The sequence below is a fragment of the Tachyglossus aculeatus genome, chromosome 3 (assembly GCF_015852505.1).
Source record: "Tachyglossus aculeatus isolate mTacAcu1 chromosome 3, mTacAcu1.pri, whole genome shotgun sequence".
Classification (NCBI taxonomy): domain Eukaryota; kingdom Metazoa; phylum Chordata; class Mammalia; order Monotremata; family Tachyglossidae; genus Tachyglossus; species Tachyglossus aculeatus.
The window spans coordinates 16,249,981-16,273,909 of NC_052068.1; the positions used below are offsets into that span (position 1 = coordinate 16,249,981).

The window sequence follows — 23,929 nt, forward strand, 5'->3', positions numbered from 1 at the left end:
CTCACAGTCTTCATCCCCATTTTACAGATGGGGTAACTGAGGCTCAGAGAAGTTAAGTGACTTGCCCAAGGTCACACAGCAGACATGTGGCGGAGCCAGGATTTGAAGCCATGACCCCTGACTCCATAAGCCCATGCTCTTTCCACTGAGCCACGCTGCTTCTCTGCCACTCTGTTTCTCTGCTACTCACTGAACCTCAGTCACATCTATCTCACCCCAACCTCTCTCCCACACCCTGTCTCTGACCTACAATGCCTTCCCTCTTCATATCTGACAGACAATTATTCTTCCGGCCTTCAAAGCCTTATTGAAGGCACATCTCCAAGAAACCTTCCCTTCTAAGCCCTCATTTCCTCTTTTCCCATTCCCTTCTGTGTCACCCTGACTTGCTCCTATTTTTCAACCCCCTTCCCCCCAGCATTTATTTACAGATTTGTAATTTATTTTATATTAACATCTGTCTCCCCCTCTAGACTGAGAGCTCGTTGTTGGCAGAAACAGTGTTATATTGTGTTGTATTCTCCCAGTGCTTAGTACAGTGCCCTGCACACAGTAAGTGCTCATTAAAAATAATTGATTGATTGATGACAGGAGAACTAGGGATTACAGATGTTGCTACCACCTACTCGTCACCCCAACTCCATTAAATTATGGTAAAATGTAGGAAAGGCAAAAATACATCTATCTCATATGGAATACAATATTTTAGTACTTAGTAATGAGAATATCAGCCATGATCCCTTCTAAAACCAAAACATTATTAGAGATTTGATATTATGGGGGTTATTATGTTAGACAGTCACCTTTAAAGCTAGTCCTCTAGAATACTCTTTAAGGGATTTCCTTTCTAGAAATTCTATTAACAAAAGTGAAAGCTGAACTTCAGAGGAATGGAAGTATTACTTCATAATCATCTCCTATTGCACGTCCGCGAAAGCTAAGAGACAGTGAAAAAAAGGATCTCGACCAGTCCGGCGATACATACCCATTCCCATCCCGCCGGAAATTGAATAATCAGTGCCGGTGCCAACCACTGTGGAAAGTGTAGGAATAAACAAACAGCTGCAAAACAGGGAATACACTTTCAAAATCAATGTTTCATAAAGGATCTCCTCGCCAACACCTCGCCCACATCCTACCTCTGTCCTGGAATGCCCTCCCTCCTCATATCAGAAAGAATCATTCATTCAATCGTATTTATTGAGCACTTACTGTGTGCAGAGCACTGTACTAAGTGCTTGTATAGTTGGATAAGTGCTTGGATAAAAGATAATTGCTCTCCCCCACTTCAAAGCCTCATTAAAAGCACATTTCCTTTGAGAAGCCTTCCCTGACTAAGCCCTCCTCTCTTCTTCTCCTACTCCCTTCTGCACTTTTGTTACTTGTTCCTTCATTCATCCTCCCTCCCATCCCCACAGCACATATGTATACATCTGTAATTTATCTATTTACCTATTAATTTATTTATATTAATATCTGTCTTCCCCTCTAGACTGTGAGCTCACTGTGGGCAGGAATGTGTCTGTTTTCTATACTGTACTCTCCCAAGTGCTTAATATAATGCTTTGCACACAGTAAGTGCTCAATAAATACAGTTGAATGAATGAATGAAAGACAAAAAGCACCCAGCAAAAAAATTGATTTTGGCTCTGGAAGAGTCATAGTGCTGCAAAAGTGTTCCATCATATGCCAGAACTAGCCCTCGAGGCTGTCATTTAATAATAATAATGAATAATGATGGCATTTGTTAAGCCCTTACTATGTGCAAAGCACTGTTCTAGTGCTGGGAGGATACAAGGTGATTAGGGTGTCCCACGTGGGGCTCATAGTTTTAATCCCCATTTTCTACATGAGGGAACTGAGGCACAGAGAAGTGAAGTGACTTGCCCAAAGTCACACAGCAGACAAGTGGCAGAGCTGGGATTAGAACCCACGTCATCTGACTCCCAAGCCCGGGCTCTTTCCACTGAGACACGCTGCTTTGCAGTAGTTATAAAGCTGCAAGGCATAAGGGTTGATACTGGAAAGCGTGGGTGTATATTCACTCATTCATTTAATCATATTTATCGAGACTGTGAGCCCACTGTTGGGTTGGGACCATCTCTATATGTTACCAACTTGTACTTCCCAAGCATTTAGTACAGTGCTCTGCACACAGTAAGTGCTCAATAAATACGATTGAATGAATGAATGAATGAGGCCCTAAAGACTAGGCCTAGGACTACCTGGATATATCATCATCATCATCATCAATCGTATTTATACATATACATATATATGTATATATATATATGTTTATATGTATATATGTATGTGTATACATGTTTGTACATATTTATTACTCCATTTATTTTACTTGTACATATTTATTCCATTTATTTTATTTTGTTAGTATGTTTTGTTTTGTTGTCTGTCTCCCCTTTCCAGACTGTGAACCCGCTGTTGGGTAGGGACCGTCACTATATGGTGCCAACTTGTACTTCCCAAGCACTTAGTACAGTGCTCTGCACACAGTAAGCGCTCAATAAATATGATTGAATGAATGATTGAATGAATGAATCGAGTGCTCACTGTGCACAGAGCACTGTACTAAGCGCTTGGGAGAGTACAATCCAAAAATGAACAGACACATTCCACACTCACAACGAGCTTACAGTCTGGAAAGGGGCTTACAGATTGGAAGGGATTCATCAAAAATAATTGAAAGTGATAAGGGAAGTGGGCTAACTATTGAACACGGGTTCCAATATTCCACGACTAATGAGGTAGTTGGGCTGAGAAGAGAGAAGCTAATTAAGCAAAAGAGTAAGAAATCCTTGTTGGACTCAGCCAGTAGAGCCTTCTTGTAGCTGGAGTTTCATTGTGGCTGTATATATGTTTGTACATATTTATTACTCCATTTATTTTACTTGTATATATCGATTCTATTTATTTTATTTTGTTAGTATGTTTGGTTTTGTTCTCTCTCTCCCCCTTTTAGACTGTGAGCCCACTGTTGGGTAGGGACTGTCTCTATATGTTGCCAGCTTGTACTTCCCAAGCGCTTAGTGCAGTGCTCTGCACACAGTAAGTGCTCAATAAATACGATTGAATGAATGAATGAATGAATGAATGAAATGCAAGCCACGGGCTGTACCCATATCCTTCAGCTGACATATCAAACTCCACAAATGATGGCGACAATGCTGTCCGGTGTGGCTGCATGTTACGTGGTGAAGTCATTGAAATGAGGCTCATAGCGGTCTGGAGAGCCGTGTTGGGGCCCCTGGACCCACGCAGAGAACTCCCAGCTGGAGAAACCCTGGATTTAATGCCGACATCAGCCACGGCTTCTCCAGGAAGTCCGGTTCCATCAGGCCCGCTTGTTTCAGATCCTAAAATGCAAGACAGATTTAGTTTAATAACACCAGCTTTGCATTTCAAACATTTTCCTATTGCTTTTAATTCTGAAAGTTCCCTCAGCACCCGGGGGACCTTATCTACCAACGGTTAAGAGCCAGTTCTGCTAGCTGGTTAACAGAACGGATGACCGCAGTATACCTAAGCAGTTTCAGCGTGGTGACCTGAGAGAGGGCACCTGCAAGTGAGGAGAGCAGAGCGAACTATATGAGCCCCACGTGGGATAATCTGATTACCCCAGCACTTAGAACAGTGCTTGGCACATTGTAAGTGATTAACAAATATCATCATTATTATTATTTATTATTAAAGGCATGATGAAGCACAGTCTTAAACAATGTTAAATAGAAGTGGACTGTCGGGATAACACTGAAGCAGACAGATCAACCCAGTGTGCAACGATCATAAAACGGGATGCTCTCTTTGAGCTGAAGGCATCAGAAAGATGGAAATACTATGAGGCAGTTTTGAAAACAAGACAAGCCCATTCATTCATTCATTCAATTGTATTGAGCACCAGCTGTGTGCTGAGCACTGAATTAAGCACTTGGAAGAGTACAATATAACAAGAAACAGACACATTCCCTACTCACAGCCAACTTACAGTTTAGAGGGGGAGACACATTAATATAAATAAATAAATGACAGATATGTACATAAGTGCTACGGGGTTGGAAAGGGGAGATAAACAAAGGGAGCAAGTCAGGGCAATGCAGAAGAGAGTGGGAGAAGAGGAAAGGGGGGCTTAGGGAAGACCTTTGGGAGGAGATGTGCCTTCAATAAGCTTTGAAGGGTGGGGAGAGGAACTACATGAAACCAGTTTAACCACTGATAACTTCTGGGCTCTCCTTTGGCCATTGTGGCACATATTTATACCCCAGTGTGATGTTATTTTAAGTGTTGTCCCACACTGGGACAGAACTGTTAGTTCCTGTGGGATCTACTGGCCCCAGAGTTTTTCATAAAGTATTTCTCTTCCGAGGTTCAAGATTCAGAGAACCATTTATTTTTGTTGTTGTTGTTGTTTTGAACAGCCCAGAAATATGTCCCTTGGTTTGTTTCTATTTGGATCCTGAATATTGCCCATTCTCACCTTTGTTCTCTTCTGGATGACTCACAGTGTTTCCTTGAAAATTAGATGACTTTAATATTGTGCCTTCGGCAGAAGCAGGGACGCAGATCCCTCGGCCAAGAAACTGCCTGTGAAGAGTAAAATAAAACAAAGGCAACATAAACTATTGGGGAGAACCTGTGCGGAGTCACTGATGGAATCACCTCTTACGTTTAGGAAAATGGGCTGTGTTAATCAAGGGATTCTGTTATCAGATATAAAAATGAACTTAATCCCCCTTTCTGAAATGGATTTGATTAAATATCCATCAGTTAGAAGCATAAATAATAATAATGGCATTTACTAAGTGCTTACTATGTGCAAAGCACTGTTCTTAGCGCTGGGGAGGTTACAAAGTGATCAGGTTGTCTCACGGGGGGCTCACAGTCTTAATCCCCATTTTACAGATGAGGTAACTGAGGCACAGAGAAGTGAAATGACTTGCCCAAAGTCACACAGCTGACAATTGGCGGACCTGAGATTTGAACCCATGACCTCTGACTCCAAAGTCCGTGCTCTTTCCATTGATCCACGCTGCTTCTCATATAAACTGATTTATATGAGAACTAAACCGGTATTTTGCTATGAACTATGAAGCAAAATATCTAAAAATGATTCAATGACCTTATTTCTTTTTGTTTTATTAGAATGGCTCATTTTACTCCACCTGCAAACCATCAAGAAGGATCACCACCAGGACAAAATTGAGGCCTGCTGGAGTTAACATCTGGGAGTTGAATTCTGAAAACAAGGGGCCAATCGTCCCGGCAACCCTCCTACTCGATATTGCAGATCAGAAAGTTTCTGCTGAAAACTTAAAGGTCACCTTCTACCAGATATGCCCAGATAAAGAGGGAAAGGGCCTCCAGATCAAATCATTGGCAAGGGTTCTACTATTATAATTCAAATTCCTAGATGGAGTCACTTCAGCTGTGTAGAAACCTAAAGGTAGGAGTTGAATGGGGAGTGGAAAAAGCCCTTCCTAGACATAATAATAATAATAATAATAATAACAATGATAATTGTGGTATTTGTTAAAAGTGCTTACTCTGTGCCAGGCACTGTACTAAGTCGGAGAAGAAGCATGGCTCAGTGGAAAGAGCATGGGCTTTGGAGTCAGAGGTCATGGGTTCAAATCCCGACCCCACCAACTGTCAGCTGTGTGACTTTGGGCAAGTCACTTAACTTATCTGGGCTTCAGTTACCTCATCTGTAAAATGGAGATTAAACTGTGAGCCCCCTGTGGGACAACCTGATCACCTTGTAACCTCCCCAGTGCTTAGAACAGTGCTTTGCACATAGGAAGCACTTAACAAATACCATCATCATCATCATTATCATCACTGGGGTGGATAGAAGGAAATTGAGTTGGACACAGTCCCTGTCCCAGATGGGGCTCACAGTCCCATTCCGCTCTTTTTGGATGAGGTAACTGAGGCACAGAGAAGGGAAATGACTTCTTTTCCCAAGGTCACATAGCAGACAAGTGGCAGAGGCTGGATTAGAACTCATGACCTTTCGATTCCCAGGCCTGTGTTCTATCCAATATGCCACACTGCTTCTCTAAAGATCTGAAACATATCTATCGTTTTCTACATCTTAGCAAAGACATGGGAAGAGTGAACCCTGGGAAGCAATGTGGGTTAGTAGAAAGAGCAAGGACGTAGGAGTCAGAGGACCTGGGATCTTCCCAAATGCTTATTACAATGCTCTGCACATAATAAGTGCTCAATAAATACCACTGACTGATTGAGAAGCAAGGTTGCCTAGTGGTCAGAGCACTGGTCTGGGAGTTAGAAGGAACTGGGTTCTAATCCTGGATCTGCCACTTGTCTGCTGTATAACCTTGGGCATGTCACTTCACTTCTCAATGCCTCAGTTCCCTCATCTGCAAAATGGGTATTAAGACTGTGAGCCCCATGTGTTACAGGGACTGTGTCCAACCTGATTTCCTTCTATCCACCCCAGCGTGTAGTACAGAGCCTGGCACATACTAAGAGCTTAAATGCCACAATTTATTATTATTATTACTATTATTATCATTATTAATCCCAGCTCTGCCACTTGCCTATTGGGTGACCTTGGGCAAGGCACTTAACTTCTTTTCTCCTCAGTTGCTAGGAGTCCATTTGGGACAAGGATTGTGTCCAACCCAATCGGCTCATATCTCCCCCAGCACTTAGTACAGTATCTGGCACATACTAAGAGTTTAAATAGTACAATTTATTAGTAGTATTAGTATTAGTATTAGTATTAGTATTAGTAGTGTGGCTCAGTGGAAAGAGCCCGGGCTTTGGAGTCAGAGTTCATGGGTTCAAATCCCGGCTCTGCCAATTGTCAGCTGTGTGACTTTGGGCAAGTCACTTCACTTCTCTGGGCCTCAGTTCCCTCATCTGTAAAATGGGGATTAAGATTGTGAGCCCCCCATAGGACAACCTGATCACCTTGTAACCTCCCCAGCGCTTAGAACAGTGCTTTGCACATAGTAAGCACTTAATAAATGTCATTATTATTAATAGTAGTATTAGTATTAATCCCAGCTCTGCCACTTGCCTGTTGGGTGACTTTGGGCAAGGCACTTAACTTCTTTGCTCCTCAGTTATTATGAGTCAATTTGGGACAAGGATTGTGTCCAGCTGAATTGGCTTGAATCGACCCCAGCACTTAGTGCAGTGTCTGGCACATAATAAGTGCTTAACAAATACCATACAAAAATACAAGTTCAAATCATGTTCTTGGGCTTTTTCTCCAGCAACATCCTACGGTTTGGGTACTGCTTAAGGGCAGCATAAATCACTTTTCTAGGGTGATGAAGTATACTTTCCCTCTAGCAAAAACAGCAAAAACTAGTACAGTGTTCTTAATACCACTGCATTCACACACACACACACATACATACTTACACATACACACATTTATCTTACCTCAATATATCTGGCTCAATGGCTTGGGAAGCAAGCTTCTCAAAAATCCGAATGAGAGACAAGTGTACCATGTCATTGCTGTTATTCAGAGCCTCATGGCAGTAGACAATAATGGTCCTGAGCAATCCAGACTCGCCCACCACCTGACGGTTCCTTTCCGATTTCACCAGTGATTGAATGTGATCAGCCACTGAGCACTGGATTTCCTTAGAAAGCTGAAATGATGAAAGAGGCATAGTGTTGATTCCCAGAGTTTTGGTTTCCTTTGGAAATATTTTGTGTCTTAGATTCACTAAATAAAAACATCACAGTTTCTGGAAAATACTCATCTTTGAAATATCTCACAATTCTAGTTTCGTCACACTTTTCTTTAACAGTAGGTCTTCCAACCTCATCTATACACATTTTATTAGGCTCAAAGGATAGACTGTAAACTCCTTGAGGGCCAGAGCTATATCTTTCCCTTCTCCCAAGGGCATAGAGAGTGTTTTATGCACATGATTATGGGCATTATCTGATCTACAGCCAGCTTACAATGCAGATAATGTTTCAAAAAGTAGAGTAAGTACTCTACTTTAGTATGTACAGTCAAAAATAGAACATCACCACAGAACAAATTGAGCCGTTTTATAATCTCTTCTAAGGCCGGGCGTTTATACTTGCATTATATCTACCTGCACAATATATGACTTCTAGATTTCATCCTCATTTTTTGGACCAAGGGAGATCCACTGTGCTGGCACCTAATCATTCCTTCCTTCCTTCCTTCCTTCATTCATTCATTCATTCATTCAATCATATTTATTGAGCACTTTCTGTGTGCAGAGAAAGAGCCACTTCACTGATATCTCTTGTTTCTCAGCTGGTATGAGGCTAATTTCTCAGCTCTCCCCTAACATTTCACACCATTCTTTTTGTATTTGAGAAGATGATATCTGTATCATCTTCTAGGCCCAAATCCAGCACCTTTAAATAAGATCTACTGAAATATATCAGTTGAAATACACATGCATGCACATAGAGAAGCAGCGTGGCTCAGTGGAAAGAGCCCGGGCTTGGGAGTCAGAGGTCACGGGTTCTAATCCCGGCTCCACCACTTGTCAGCTGAGTGACTTTGGGAAAGTCACTTAACTTCTCTGGGCCTGTTACCCATCTGTAAAATGGGGATTAAGACTGTGAGCCCCCATGGGACAACCTGATCACCTTGTTAACTCCCCAGTGCTTAGAACAGTGCTTTGCACAAAGTAAGCGCTTAATAAATGCCATCATTATTATCATTATATAAATAGTCACATGGGAAAGCTGATTATGCAACCATGTTAATAATTTTGGTGCTTGCTAAACACTTACTCTATGCCAAGCAGTCTACTAAGCACCGGGGAAGATATCAGATAATCAGTCCTGACACAGTCCCTGTCCCACATGGGGCTCACAATCAAAATAATGGGGAGACCAGGTATTGAATCACCATTTTAAAGATGAGGAAAATGAAGCACAGAGAAGTTAAGTGACTTTTTCCAGTCATGCAAACAAGCAGCAGAGTCAGGATTAGAACTCAGGTCCCTTCACTCTAAGGCCCATGCTCTTTCCACTAGGCGACAATGGTTCTTGTTCTCCTGAAAGACTCCAAAGCTAATTTTGATTTTTTTTTAACTTCAGGTAACTAACAAAATTGGATACCTGCTGTCCAAGGTGACCAAACTCAATTAGATTAAACAAACTTCAAATACCCTTGGGCCCAATTTTTTTAGATAATTGGCTTTCTGATGTTTATCTCATTATGAAGTGTACACACACATTAATAAGACTCTAAATGAGCAAACCCTCTTCATGCACCTAAAAATTCCTCCAAAACCTTTCTCTCAATCCATTCCTCTAAAACTCATTCATCTTAAGTTCACATCTCACAAGCACGATAGCCTTTTTTTCCTCTTCTAAGTTGCCACAACTAATGGAAAATGATGCATTGGCTCTCGATTTAAATTTATCTCCCAGAGGTTTGATTATTTGCCTTGAAAAACACACTCTTAATTTGGCCTGGTGAGTGGGGAGACAGTCTTTACTAGGGAAGATACAAAAAATAAGTTACAGTGTTTTATTAATAAGAATTAAAGAGAAACCTACAACTCACCAGTTTTCATTACCAACACTTTACTCTTATTGTTGGGGTTACGAGTCTCTGTACCCAACACAGGAATACATAAAATCCAAAAAAGTTTGCAAAAATGAAAACAAAATGCTGATATCAGCTAATTAAACGAAGACTTTACTCCAAAATTCTACTCAATATCACCATAATGGAGAAGAAAAATTGATCTAGCTCATTATCATTGCATCACTGTCAATATCAATTTTGCTTTGTTTTGAAGAAAATGTGGTGTTTTCTGTGTTGGTTCCAGTAAAATGGGTTTTTAGTGTAAAGAAAAACGGTGGCAGGAAACCAGTCTGTTATTCCCCATACACACGGATTGATTTTCCTAACACATATTACTCCAAATCTAAGAGGGGCAAGGGTAGGTTCAATTAGAATTCCACAGGAAATGTGTAGAGGGCACAGAGTTGATCAGCAGATTGAATTCCCAGGGCAAAATGTCACCCAGCAATTTGCACAATAGTCTAGAGTAGTTCTTAGTTTTCTCCACTTAACAGTCCAGCCTTTAATTTCTTCCCTGCTGGAGAGTTGATATTCACTCTTCATTATGGCTTTCTCAGATCTTCCGTTTGATATCTTAGCATCCATTTGTGAGGATTGTTTCCCTCAGCACCCTGAGATCCAGTCGAAAGCTTGGGTCCTTCTAGAATTGTCATATTGGAAGGATACAAAGGTTGGGACTCACCTGCTGATGAATTCATTTTATGTATGTTAAGCACAGGGTTCAGGAGCATATACTTTTTTTTTTGCAAGCACTTGGCTTGCATTTTTCCCCCATCTCTTCAGAAAACTACAGAGATCACATTTGGCTACTTTTGTGAATGATTTTTACTTTGGTGACAAGAGAAAATAAATTTTATGCCATGTTGGAACACTCAATCAGAAATATTGAGCCTGCATTGGTAGTTGAGAGCCAATATAGCCTGGGTGAGAGTCTGAGTTGAAATGGAAGTGTCTTTGGCCTGACGTTTAGGGGTGCTACCACACATGGGTAGGAGTCCAAGGTTCCTGGGAATAACAGCCCCAGCAGCTCAAGGAACAACTTATGTGCAGAATTCCAGCAATTGTCCTCCAGCTACTATTCCATGGCTTTACTTTACCCAAATCCCTCAAAATGGAAGGAAGGGTGTGGGCCTGAGAATTATCCAAGTCTAAGCACAAGTTCACAAGTTCTACATTTGCTTTACTTCAATCCCATATTCGACAATATCAGAATTATATACTCAGACTGTTACTAGGTGAGGAGAAACTCTGAATTAGCACACATATAAGAAACACCTAATCAATGTCAGGAGCTCTGCAAAAGTGGGCTACAATGGATTGTGATATTTGCATCAATGTGATATTTGCACAAATGACTACTTTGCCTTGCAAATCTGAAAATCTAACAGATGACTTTGCACATAAAGCAAGGATGACAAGTTGGTGTATAGAATTTAATCTTGAATTTAATTATAATCAATCAATCAATCGTATTTATTGAGCACTTGATATGTGAAAGGCAGGTTTCTCTATGGAGAGGGTGCTCACTAATTATATTATGTATCCTTCATGTTGCCAGCATGGTTTAGTGGATAGAATGAGGGTCTGTGAATTAGAAGGACCTGGGTTCTAACCCTGGCTTTGCCCCTTGTCTGCTCTGTGACCGTGGGCAACTCACTTAACTTCTCTGTGCCTCGGTTACCTCATCTGTAAAATGGGGATTAAGACTGTGGTGCTCAATGGTGGGATATGGACTGCATCCAAATTGATTAGTCTGTATCTACCCTAGTGCTTAGAACAGTATCTGCCACATAGTAAGTGCTTAACCAATATCGTTAAAAAAAAAAGAATTGAGGTCAGATATTTAGTAAAAGTATTTGTTAAGTATTTATTGTATGTGTCTGTATGTGTATGTGTGTGTATGCCTGATGTTTGCCTCCTGTGTCATCTTGATTCCTCTCTACTTGGTTTGTTTTGTTTTGTTGTCTGTCTCTCCCCTACTAGACTGTGAGCCCGTTGTTGGGTAGGCACCATCTCTATCTGTTGCCGAATTGTACTTTCAAAGTGCTTAGTACAATGCTCTGCACACAGTAAGTGTTCAATGACTACGATTGAATGAATGAATGAATAAACATGACTGAATGAATGAATCTTGGGCAAGCCATTTAACTTTTCTGAGCCAGTTTCCTTAAACTGTAAAACAGGGATTCAGTATCCGTTCTCTCTCCTACAAAGATTGTGAGCCCATGAGGGACAGGGACTGTGCTAATCTGATTTTCTTGTGTCTGCCCCAGCGCTTAGTAGATGCATAGAATATAGCAAGCTCTTAATACTATTAATTATTATTATTAATAATAATAATAATGTCATTTATTAAGCACTTACTATGTGCAAAGCACTGTTCTAAGCACTGGGGAGGTTACAAGGTGATCAGGTTGTCCCATGGGGGGCTCACAGTCTTAATCCCCATTTTACAGATGAGGTCACTGAGGCACAGAGAAGTGAAGTGATTTGCCCAAAGTCACACAGCTGACAATTGGCAGAGCCAGGATTTGAACCCATGGACTCCACAGCCCATGCTCTTTCCTCTGAGCCATGCTGCTTCTCTATGGAGCTCATACGATTAAGAAGATGCTATTAAGGGAAAGAACAAGGGAAGTAACATATAAACTAATGTTGGTGAATTCCCCTATCATAAACAGCTAGCAGGCCCAGACTGTTCACAAAATCATCAAGATTGAGGCACCAAAGTGACTATTTCTATTTCTTATTTGTACATTTTTCCCCAGGGACTAGGTAATAATTTATAGTTTGACTACTGCTACTGCCATAATACTAATTTTTTCATATAGGCCATGGAGAAGCTTAGTACAAATGCTCTGCACACAGTAAGCATTCAATAAATACGATTGAATGAGTGAGAAATGGGAGTCAGAAAGACATAGTTCTAATCCGAACCCTGCTACTTGTCTGCTGGGTGGGCAGGGAATATGTCTGTTTATTATCATACTGTGCTCTCCCAAAGGCTTAGTACAGTGCACTGCACACAGTAAGCACTCAATAAGTAAAACTGACTGACTGAGTGACTGACCTTGGAGAAGTTACTTAACTTCTCTGTGCCTCAGTTACCTCATCTGTAAAATGGGGACTGTGTCCAACCTGATTAACTTACACCTACCCCAGCACTTAGCACAGCGCATAGTAAACACTTAACCCCTCTAGACTGTGAGCTCATTATGGGCAGGGAATGTGTCTCCTAATTCTGTGGTACTCTCCCAAGTGTTTAGTACCGTGCTATGCAAGCACTCAGTAAATATGACTGACTGACTAACAAATAGCATTAAAAAAAAAGGAATGATATGTGGTCTCAAACTCCCCCATGGTCAGCTTGCTGGAAGAATAAATGAAATCAAATCCCGACTATATAATCTGCATTCCTTGGAACTAGAGCCTACTTTTTAATGCTGAAAAGTAAGGACTGCTATAGACTTCCAAACTGGGTAATATTTAGTAGGTACAAAAAGGAGTTTTCAAATCTGGGGATAGGATTTAGAATGAAACACCTAAGCCACCTAAGTTTTCAAATATTCAGCCATTCATGAGCTACAAGGACCTACTGATTATCAGCCAGATTCATTCATTCATTCATTCAATTGTATTTATTGAGCGCTTACTGTGTGCAGAGCACTGTACTAAGTGCTTGGGAAGCACAAGTCAGCAACATAGAGAGACGGTCCCTACCCAACAACGGGCTCACAGTCTAGAAGGGGGAGACAGACAACAAAACAAAACATGTAGACAGGTGTCAAAATCGTCAGAACAAATAAAATTAAAGCTATATGCACATCATTAACAAAATAAATGGAATAGATATGAACAAGTAAAATAAATGGAGTAGTAAATCTGTACAAATATATATAAAAGTGCTGTGGGGAGGGGAAGGAGGTAGGGTTGGGGGGATGGGGAGGAGGAGAGGAAAAAGGGGGCTCAGTCTTGGAAAGCCTCCTGGAGGAGGTGAGCCCGATCCACCTGAATGTCTCTGGGGAGTTTTCATTTCCTGCCATTGAATAGTAAATAGTACAGAAAGGATTGTGCAGGAACTTGAACTGGTTAATGAGTTCGGGTGGAGGGAAAATGTTTTGGAGGTGGAGTCTCAGCGGCCAGTAAGCTGAATGGACTCTGCTCCTCCTCGATCAATATCACTTAGAGAAACCAGCAACACCTTGACTTTGGGGACGGCTTTTAAGCATTTGGGACACGTAGCATTTGACAAGAGATCTCAGTCCGCAAAAGGCACATCATCTGTTAATAGCCATTCAGGGCAGTCTAAAAGGCAGTAGTTTCTTAATATCAATCTACCAACACTCCAGCCCTATTTCAGCACATTCTTAGTTGGGTTTCTTAAGGTCAACAACAAGTAGCAAATCCAAAGGGAAATGCATATTTCCTTAGCTCAAAACCAGGACATATTAACATTTATTGAATTGACTAATGCTTTGGTAAAAAACAAATTTGCTGATTTGCCTTTTTTTGTTCCTGTGACAGATTTGCATATACAACTGGATTGACTCCAGTGCTCTGAAGGAACCGGTAGAGCTCGAGATACCGAATGATTGATTTATTAGAGAATGGGCAAGCCATTTTATAAACATCTGGGACTTAATGAAATCCCAAATGTGTTTGGAGAAAGGGCCAGTCTACCTTTACTTTTGAAAGTGGAGTATATTTCCAAGCGGGTTAGCTTTGTTTAAAGAGATCAACGTTAACCAAAGTCTTATGCCTCACTTTTCTCGCAGGTCAATTGTGCTTAAAACGTGAGTGTAGAGTTTGAGAGATACCTGAATAGAAAATGCTCAGTATATAGTCCAGAGTATTAAAAGGGGCAGGTATAGAGGGGAGGGGAGGCTAGTCATTCAGTCAATTGTATTTATTGAACACATACTGTGTGCAGAGCACTGTACTAAACACTTGGGACAGTACAATATAACAATAAACAGGCACTTTCCCTGCCCTCAACGAGTTTACAGTCTAGAGGAGGAGACTATCTATCAGGAGGAGGAGATTATCCCAGGCAGTGTTCAGTGACAATATGGCTTTGGTCCTCCTGGACACTGAAACCTTTTGGTCCTGCAGTGAGGACTCTATGAATCTATTTTCTTTTGTTTTTAAGGCAATTGTTAAGCACTTACTATGTGCTGGGCACTGTACTAAATGCTGGGGAAGATACAAGCTAATACATTTGGACACAGTCCCTGTCCTACATGGGGTTCACAGACTTTCTCCCCATTTTACAGATGAGGTAACAGGCACAGAGAAGTGAGGTAACTGCTCCAAAGTCACACAGCAGTTAATTGGTGGAGCTGGGATTAGAAGTCAGGTCTTTCTGACCTCCAGGCCTATGCTCTATCCACTAGGCCATGCATCTTCTCAGAAATTTTAGTAGTAATGATGGAATTTACTAAGTAGGCTGCACTGTATTAATAATAATTAACTGCAGGGTTTGTTAAATGCTTACTACATGCCAAGCACAGTGCTAAATGCTGGGGTAGATACTCGATAATGAGGTCAGACACAGCCTGTACTAAGTCCTTGGGAAGGTAAAACAGAATCGAATGTCTGAGTCCATGATTGCTGGGAGTTCACAATCAAATGGGGAAAACAGACATTTACAATATTTACAAATGGTGAGAACAGTATGTAATAATAATAATAATAATGGTGTTTGCTAAATGTTTACTATGTGCCAAGCATTGTTCTAAGTGCTGAGCATTGTAGAACAAGGCTCATACAAGAGGTAAGAATGAATATGCCGTGATGGAATAACAGCAGTGTGGTTGGGGGAAGCAGCATGGCTTAGTGGAAAGCAGTGGGCTTGGGAGTGAGAGGACATGGTTTCTAATGCGGGCTCTGCCCCTTGTCTGCTGTGTGACTTTAAACAAGCCACTTAACTTCTCTGTGCCTCAATTACCTCATCTGAAAAACAGGGATTAAAACTGTGAGCCCCATGTGGGACAACCTGATTGCCTTGTGAGCCCACTGTTGGGTAGGGACCATCTCTATGTGTTGCCAACTTGTACTTCCCAAGCGCTTAGTACAGTGCTCTGCACACAGTAAGCGCTCAATAAATATGATTGATTGATTGTATCACTCCAGTGCTTAGAACAGTGCTTGGCCCATAGCAAGCACTTACCAAATAGCATAATCGGCATGTGATGGGATGGCCTGCAAAAACCAGGCGGGAGGAGTCAGTGACCTGAAAAGTCGAGGGGCTGCTTTGTAATGGGCAGTTTCCCTGCCCATCTTAAACACAGATGAAGCTGGGACTGCTTCTGTTGGAACACCAACAGACGTCTGTTCTGACCACTTGACACCTATCCACATGTTTTGTTTTGCTGTCTGTCTCCCCTTCTAGACTGTGAGCCCATTGTTGGGTAGGGACCGTCTCTATATGTTGCCAACTTGTACTTCCCAAGTGTTTAGTACAGTGCTCTGCACACAGTAAGCACTCAATAAATACGATTGAATGAATGAATGATTATTAACTGAATGCACAACTGATTACACAGGAATTCTGAGGATGGCTATAAATACATAAGTGCTAAGGGTGACAGTTTGGTGACGAAGGTTAGCAGGGGAAGACATGCTGGAGGAGATGAAATATTAGCAGGGCTTTGCAGATGGGGAGGGTTGGTATCTGGTGGATTTAGTGGGGAGGGAGGGAGGGAAAGAGGAGGGAGCTCCAGGGCGGGAGGAAAGTATGAGGTGTGTGTCAAAGAAGTGTGTGTATGTTAATTATGGATGCATGTTTGTGTGTGTGTGTGTGTGTGCATAGAGATGTAGGGAGAAGAGGCTCAGGGAGCTTTTCTTGTGCCATTGAATCATCTTCAACCCATAGCTACACCATGGACACATCTCTCCCAGAACGCCCCACCTCCACTGCAATCGTTCCTGTAGTGTATCTATAGAGTTTTCTTGATAAAAATATGGAAGTGGCTTGCCATTTCCTCCTTCCGCACAGTAAACACTTGAATCTTCTCCCTTGATTCTCTCCCATGCTGCTGCTGTCCAACACGGCTGAGTTTTGACTTGTAGCAGATGGCCTTCCACTCCCTAACCCCTGACCAAGTTAAGAATGGAATGGGTAGGCCTCTACCTGACTCTCCCTCCTGTAGTTGGGGCTGGTAGAGGACTGGGAACACTCCAGGTATGACCCTGAGAGGTGGTCAGGGAGCCCAAAGAGATGGAAAAACCAAATAGCCAAATAGGAAACTGATCTAGGAGGCCCTTGCAAGAGTAGTTAAGCATTATTTTATTGCAGGCAAATTTATTAATATGCTCTACCTTCCCCCTGAGACTGTGGTCCTTGGAGACAGGGGAATATGCCTTCCTGTTCCCTTGCCTAGAAATATACAAATATGCTACCTGTACACATGGCAAGAACTTAATGTTCATCAGGTGATTTGGAGATTGATTGATGGTGGAATGCATGGGAGACTTGAGTCATCACGGGGACAAATGAACCAAGAAATGGCAAACCAGAGAGTCATTGATCTTCTCTATAGGCGCTATAGGCTGTGGAGAAATGGGGGACAAAGGGAAAGGGGAGGGGCAATAAAGGGGAGGTGGGGAAGAGGAAGAGAGAGTGAAGATCACCAAGGAGTTTCACCCTCTTTTGACCCTGATGTTATTTATAGAGCACTGATTGAAAGCAGCATAATGTACTAAGTGCTTAAGGAGAATTTTAAGGAAAGTATCCAGAAAACAAGAAAAATAAACACACTGATTTGATGAATAACTCTGAGAAGATTTAAAAGCAGAGTGGGGGAAGATAATGCAACCCAGCTATTACTATTTTTTGAGTTCCAGTATCCTTGGAATCTCTGGTCTAAGCCAGCCCTTGTTTCTAGTTTTCCAGCCCAAGGCAATACTTTCTAAACTGGCTTCTCCCAAAGAGAGAGAAAGACCCAAAAATGTTTTTAGAACTATTTTGTTCTGCTGGGTTTATGCTCTAGCAATCATTTGAAACCTTTCAAATTAAGGCTATCATTTACTGTACTTAAACTTTAGGGATATTCTCAATCAATGGTATTTACCGAGCGTTTCCTGTGTGTAGAGCACTGTACTAAGCATTCGAGAAAGTGTGTTCAATGAAGGAAACAGCTTTATGGAGGTTTAGCAAGCTGTCAGCAAGTTGTAGTTTGGGGTTCCAAAGACCTTTCATTCATTCATTCAATCGTATTTATTGAGCACTTACTGTACGCAGAGCACTGTACTAAGCGCTTGGGAAGTAAAAGTTGGCAACATATAGAGACGGTCCCCACCCAACAGTGGGCAGTATATAGAGACAGTCCTTACCCAACAACGGCTCACAGTCTAGAAGGGGGAGACCTGTCATGTACATGGGAGAAGACTATAGACACAATCCTTTGAGGACACTCTTTTTAATAATAATAAAAAAATACACAAATAAAATTAACAACAGAAACCACTATGTCTCCCATTCCTTCATTGCCTAGAGTCCTTCCCAAGCATTGCATTCACTTTTATCTGTGTTTGTAGACCCCCAAACATCCTAGAGTTGAACAGGAATAAGTTTTGTTTCACTGCTACCTTTGATGCCAGTGGTAGGGTTTGCAGATGTCATGACTGGAAAGGGAAGGGGAGGAAGACTGCAAGCAAATTTCACTCCAGGCCCCCCAGATATTCTTTCCAATTTCATCTTCTTAGCCAAACTTTCTATCCCAAAGCAATGCCTTTTTGCTTTCTTTTGTTTCAAATACTTTCTGTAAAACCAAGCCATGCTGCATTTGCTTTTAGAACCCAAGCCACACAGCTGAGTATCATCAGAACATGAAAATCCAGCACCTAGAATAGTGCTTTACATATAGCAAGAGCTTAAATACCTTAATTATGATGTAACAAGGTCTACAATGAAATTTTCAATGATCAGAAAAGGGCCCTGATTTCCCTCCTGGCCTGGGCCTCAAAACACTTCAATCCCTCCAAACCAAGCCCTACAAATATGGGATGTATCCTACATCACAAACGACTCCCAAGGGTTCAGTTCAATGCCAGGACTCATTTCTTGCTCACCGCGTCGATTTTGTCAAATTAGGCCTGATGTCTCTTTTACCTCAGTTTACAGATCTTTTAGTACAAAAGAACAACAAGTCTCCTCAAATGAGGAAAGGAGGGAAAGATGTTAGAAGTTCCATTAGTGTAAAGATCAGAGCAGCCTTGGAGATATGGCTTTCTTTGCTCCAATTCAAGAGCCTCCCTCTCTCTGGCATCTGCTGACCTTACAGAAAAATATAAAATATAATAAAATGAACCAAGTGTTTTATTTCATCCAAGCAGTATTTTGCCAGACCCCAACACTTTGAAAAGAAAGTACAGCTGGATTGTATTCTGTCTCATGCATAATCAGCAATATTCACCACTCAATTCCAACAAGCCAACTTTTATTACTGGTGATGATATAAAAAAGAGAAGGGCAGCTGGATTTTCAGATCACAGATGGAACCTACAGTGCTGGCAATTTGAAAGATCAGTTTTTGAGTTGTAATGGAACAAATTTGATTTGGATCTCATTGAAAGAGAATAAATACAGAACCCCATGAGGTCATTTAAATAGACATACTTTCAAACGATAACTGTACTTTAAGCTCACATCTGTTTTATATCATGCGGGGGTGGGCGGGTGGGGAAGAAGAAAACCGAAATAGAGGCGAGAATAAGAAGAAATTTGGAAACTTCTACAAATGTTACCAAAGCAGTAAAACTTTGGATCTTTTCATATTTTTAATAACACTGCCATCTACTGAATGTTTGTAGGTTTATTTGTGTATAAATTAATTTGGTGGAGTCCCAGAATCAGCTTTGTTTCAGCACTTTATTACCCAGTGCTTAGAACAGTGCTTTGCACATAGTGCTTAATAAATACTATCATTATTATTATTAAATGGCTTCAATTCTCATTCAATTATCCATTCTTTTTATTGTTCTGGGCATCTCAGAAATTAATTACAGTAATTACCAAACTTCTAATAGTGATGATTTTGCATAAATGGAACTATCAGAGAAAATGCACCACTTCATTCTATTTGCATATTGGAGATATTTATACATATATACAAACATATATATATATATGTTCATATCCTTCTTAATATAACTCCAACATGCAAATAAAATGAAGTGGCTTCTGATGCATGGCTTATGATGATCTTAATGAAAATCAGAACATTTTACCAAATGGAGCGCTTACCTGGGGAAGTATTTCTTCCACTTACCATAGAACAAATGAGCAAATCTGAGTTGATTCCTAAACAATGGGAATTCTAAGGAAGTTCTGAGAGTGGAGGTCCAGTTTTTTCAGTAACTATGATAATTCTTGAGTTTTTACCTTAAGCCAAGCACTGTGCTGCTAAGTGGCTGGAGCAGATGAAGGATAATCAGATAATAATAATAATAATAATAATAATAATAATAATAATAATGGCATTCATTAAGTGCTTACTATGTGCAAATCACTGTTCTAAGCGCTGGAGAGGGTACAAGGTGATCAGGTTGTCCCATGGGGGACTCACAGTTTTAATCCCCATTTTACAGGTGAGGGAACTGAGGCACAGATAAGCGAAGTGACTCACCCAAAGTCACACAGCTGACACTTGCTGGAGCTGGGGCTTGAACCCATGACCTCCGACTCCAAAGCCCGGGCTCTTTCCACTAAGCCACGCTGCTTCTCTAATCAGATCAAACACAATCCCTGTCCCACACAAGGGTCACAGTTTTAGAGATGAAGAGTGGGGTTGGGCAGGGAGAACATTTATTTAATTATTGTTTTACAGATGGAAAAGTTGAGGCAGAGTGAATATAAGCGACTGCCAAAGGTAAAATGGCAGAGAGTGATCAAGCCGGGACTAAAATCCAGATCTCTTGACTTCCAATCCTACGTTCTTTCCACTTGGCCACATTTTTTCTTGAGTAAGAGCAGTGAGTCTTTGTCAAGCAGGGTGGTTAGTAGAAAAAGCATAAGTCTGGGAGTTAGAGGCCTCGGATTCTCATCCCACCCAGCTTCTCCATTTGCCTACAGTGTGACCTTGGACAAGTCAATTTAAAATTCCTATGGCTCAGTTTCCTTAACTGAGGAATCCAGTACTCTTTTTTTCCCTCCTACTGAGACTGTGAGCCCCCCATGGGGCAGAGACTGTGACCAACTCGATTATCTTGTAGCTGCCCCAGGGTTTAGTATAGAACCAGGCAATATCGCTCAATCTAGCTTTAAGTCAATACTTCTTTTCTATGTTTAATTCAGGATGTGAGTGAACTGGGCATAGACATGGAAGAAGAAAATAAATAACTTGGTTTTCTGTTCCTTACCAGTGTTGTCTCCAGCATCTCTCTCACATTTCTACATCTTCTTTGTCCATGCCCCATCCACTTCAAGTCAAAATCATTATGATCTATCTTTGGGCCAATCATAGAGGTAGGGCAAGTTGAGAGTAAATACTAAGCATAAGAAAATTAGAAAGGCTACTATCGCCTTCCCAGTGCACTGCTTTGCCTTTCAACTCCTAGGAAAAAAGGACTCCTCAGAGGCAAGGATGTGGACAATGCCCAAATCGAACCCTCCAACCTGGACCTCTTTTTTTCCCACTGTGGCCTCACATTTCCTCCTGCCTTCCAATACATTTCTACTTGGAAGTCCTTCTGACACCTTCAATTTAAATCCAAAATGGAAATCCTCACCTTTCCACCAAACCGTGTCGTCACATAGACTTTCTCATCCCTGTAGACAGCATCATCATCATCCCTGTCTCACAAGCCCATGACTTTAGCATTATCCTTGACTCTAACAATAACAATAATGATATTAAATGATAACAATAGTTGTATTTGTTAAAGCACTAAGTAGTTTCCAAGCACTGTACTAACTAGCAAATAGAATCAAGATAATCAGGGCAGATTCAGTCCCTGTACCTCATTGGACTCACACTCATCTCTCTCATTCAGCCTGCGTATTCAGTCTGTCACCAAATTCTGTTGGTTCTACCTTCATGACATTTCAAGAATCTCCTCCTTCATCTACACCTAAACTGCTACCACATTAGTAAATCACTTATTATTTCCTACCTACATTCCTGCATTGGCCTTCTCACTACCTCCCTGCTTCTTGTCTCTCCTCTCTCTGGTCTATACTTCACTCAACTGCGAGGATCATTTTTTTACAAAACTACTCAGTCCCCATCTCCCCTCTCCTCAAAAACCTCCAATGGCTTCCTATCCACTTCCACAAACAGAGACTGTGAGTTCTGTGTGGGACAGAGACTGTGCTTCATCTCTTCATTCAGTATCTACCCCAATGCTTAGCACACAATAAGAGAATGAAAATACCACAATTATTACCATTGCCCACTTCAGGTACCCTGATGTCAGAAAACCTGCCTGATTAACGATGCCTCACACCTCTCAGGTTCGCACCTGGAGAGTTTCCAGTCCTCTACCAGTCTCCACTACGGAAGCGAGAGTCAAGCGGAGGCCTACCCATTCCATTCCTAGCTTGACGAGTGGCTAGCGAGTGGAAGGCAATCTGCTACAAGTTAAAACTCACCTGTGCTTGGCAGCAATAGCATGGGAGAGAGTCGAGGGAGGAGACTCAGGCTTACTATGAGGAAGGAGGCAGTGGTAAACTGTTTCTGTATTTTTACCAAGAAAACTCTAAGTATACACTACCAGAATGATTGTAGATGGAGGTGGGGCATTCTGGTACAGATATGTCCATGACGTTGCTATGGGTTGGACACGACTCGACAGCATAAGACAACAACTCACTGTGTTGATAGTTCCCCCCTCCCCCATGACTTTGGATTTCATATTTATGCTTAATGTTGCTGATATGAATTCATTCATTTCACTCAGTAGCATTTATAGAGCCCCTTCTTTGGATAAGGCAGTATCATAAACACTTAGGAAAAACAAAGAAAAAAAAAAGAAGAAAAGGAGGAAAGAGAACTAAGAGAGAGAGAGTGAAAGAGAGAGAAAAAGAGAGAGAAAAAGAGAGACAGAGAAAGAAAGAAGGAAAGAAGGAAAGAAAGAAAGACAGACAGACAGACAGAAAGAAAGAAAGAAAGAAAGAAAGAAAGAAAGAAAGAAAAAGAAAGAAAGAAAGAAAGAAAGAGAAAGAGAGAGAGAGAGAGAGAGAGAGAGAGAAGGAGGGAGGGAGGGAGGAAGGAAGGAAGGAAGGAAGGAAGGAAGGAAGGAAGGAAGGAAGGAAGGAAGGAAGAAAGGAAGGAAGGAAGGAAGGAAGGAAGGAAGGAAGGAAGGAAGGAAGGAAGGAAGGAAGGAAGGAAGGAAGGAAGGGAGGGAGGGAGGGAGAGAGAGAGAGAGAAAAGAAGGAAGGAAGGAAGAAAGAAAGAGAGAGAGAGAGAGAAAGAGAGAAAGAAAGAAAGGAAGAAAGAAAGAAAGAAAGGAAGAAAGAAAGAAAGAAAGAAAGAAAGAAAGAAAGAAAGAAAGAAAGAAAGAAAGAAAGAAAGAAAGAAAGAAAGAAAGAAAGAAAGAAAGAAAGAAAGAAAGAAAGAAAGAAAAAGAGAGAAAGAAAGAGAGAAAGAAAGAGAGAGAGAGAGGGAGGGAGGGAGAAAGGAAGGAAGGAAGGAAGGAAGGAAGGAAGGAAGGAAGGAAGGAAGGAAGGAAGGAAGGAAGGGAGGAAGGGAGGGAGGGAGGGAGGGAGGGAGAGAGAGAGAGAAAAAAAGAAGGAAGGAAGGAAGAAAGAAAGAGAGAGAGAGAAAGAGAAAGAGAGAAAGGAAGAAAAAAAGAAAGAAAGAAAGAAAGAAAGAAAGAAAGAAAGAAAGAAAGGAAGAAAGAAAGAAAGAAAGGAAGAAAGAAAGAAAGAAAGAAAGAAAGAAAGAAAGAAAGAAAGAAAGAAAGAAAGAAAAAGAAAGAAAGAAAGAAAGAAAGAAAGAAAGAAAGAAAGAAAGAAAGAAAAAGGAAGAAAGAAAGAAAGAATTGGACATGGTCCCTAAAACTTAAGGAGTTGAACTCCTGTAGGAAAGAAAGGTTTGAACCCAAATATTAGCATCTAACAGGGTAACACCTCTGTAGCTGTTCTAATACTATTTTAAAAGATAACAGGCCAATTAGGGGAATGTGGTTAGCTCAAATTTAAGCCAGCATCTCTCTGGCCATCAGTTGATTTTCTGAAGGCCAGGGTTACATGGGTTTAAAAAAAAAGCCACCTCTGCACAGCCCATACCAAATTTGAGACAAAACCTGAGCTGGCAATATGTACTGTTTCATATTCACAGTTTGTTGTCAGTGAAAAAGGAACAGGCTGTATTGGCACTATTAACAAACCTAGGGAAA

At 41.2% G+C, this 23,929-nt stretch overlaps 1 protein-coding gene and 1 non-coding gene across 2 annotated transcripts in view; one reads left to right on the forward strand and one right to left on the reverse strand.

The window, feature by feature from the left end:
• WDFY4 (WDFY family member 4) overlaps positions 1–23,929 on the reverse strand; it is a 442,717-nt gene that overhangs the window by 361,277 nt on the left and 57,511 nt on the right. Inside the window, exons 13-16 of the mRNA XM_038744298.1 lie at positions 7,435–7,649; positions 4,493–4,599; positions 3,137–3,374; positions 986–1,062 (exon numbers count right to left, since the gene is read on the reverse strand). Of these exons, the coding sequence (XP_038600226.1) occupies positions 986–1,062; positions 3,137–3,374; positions 4,493–4,599; positions 7,435–7,649 (637 nt within the window). The remainder of the gene's footprint in view (positions 1–985; positions 1,063–3,136; positions 3,375–4,492; positions 4,600–7,434; positions 7,650–23,929) is intronic.
• On the forward strand, positions 22,034–22,171 carry LOC119926319. The gene has a single exon (XR_005450205.1). It is a non-coding gene; the product is annotated as a small nucleolar RNA SNORA7 (small nucleolar RNA).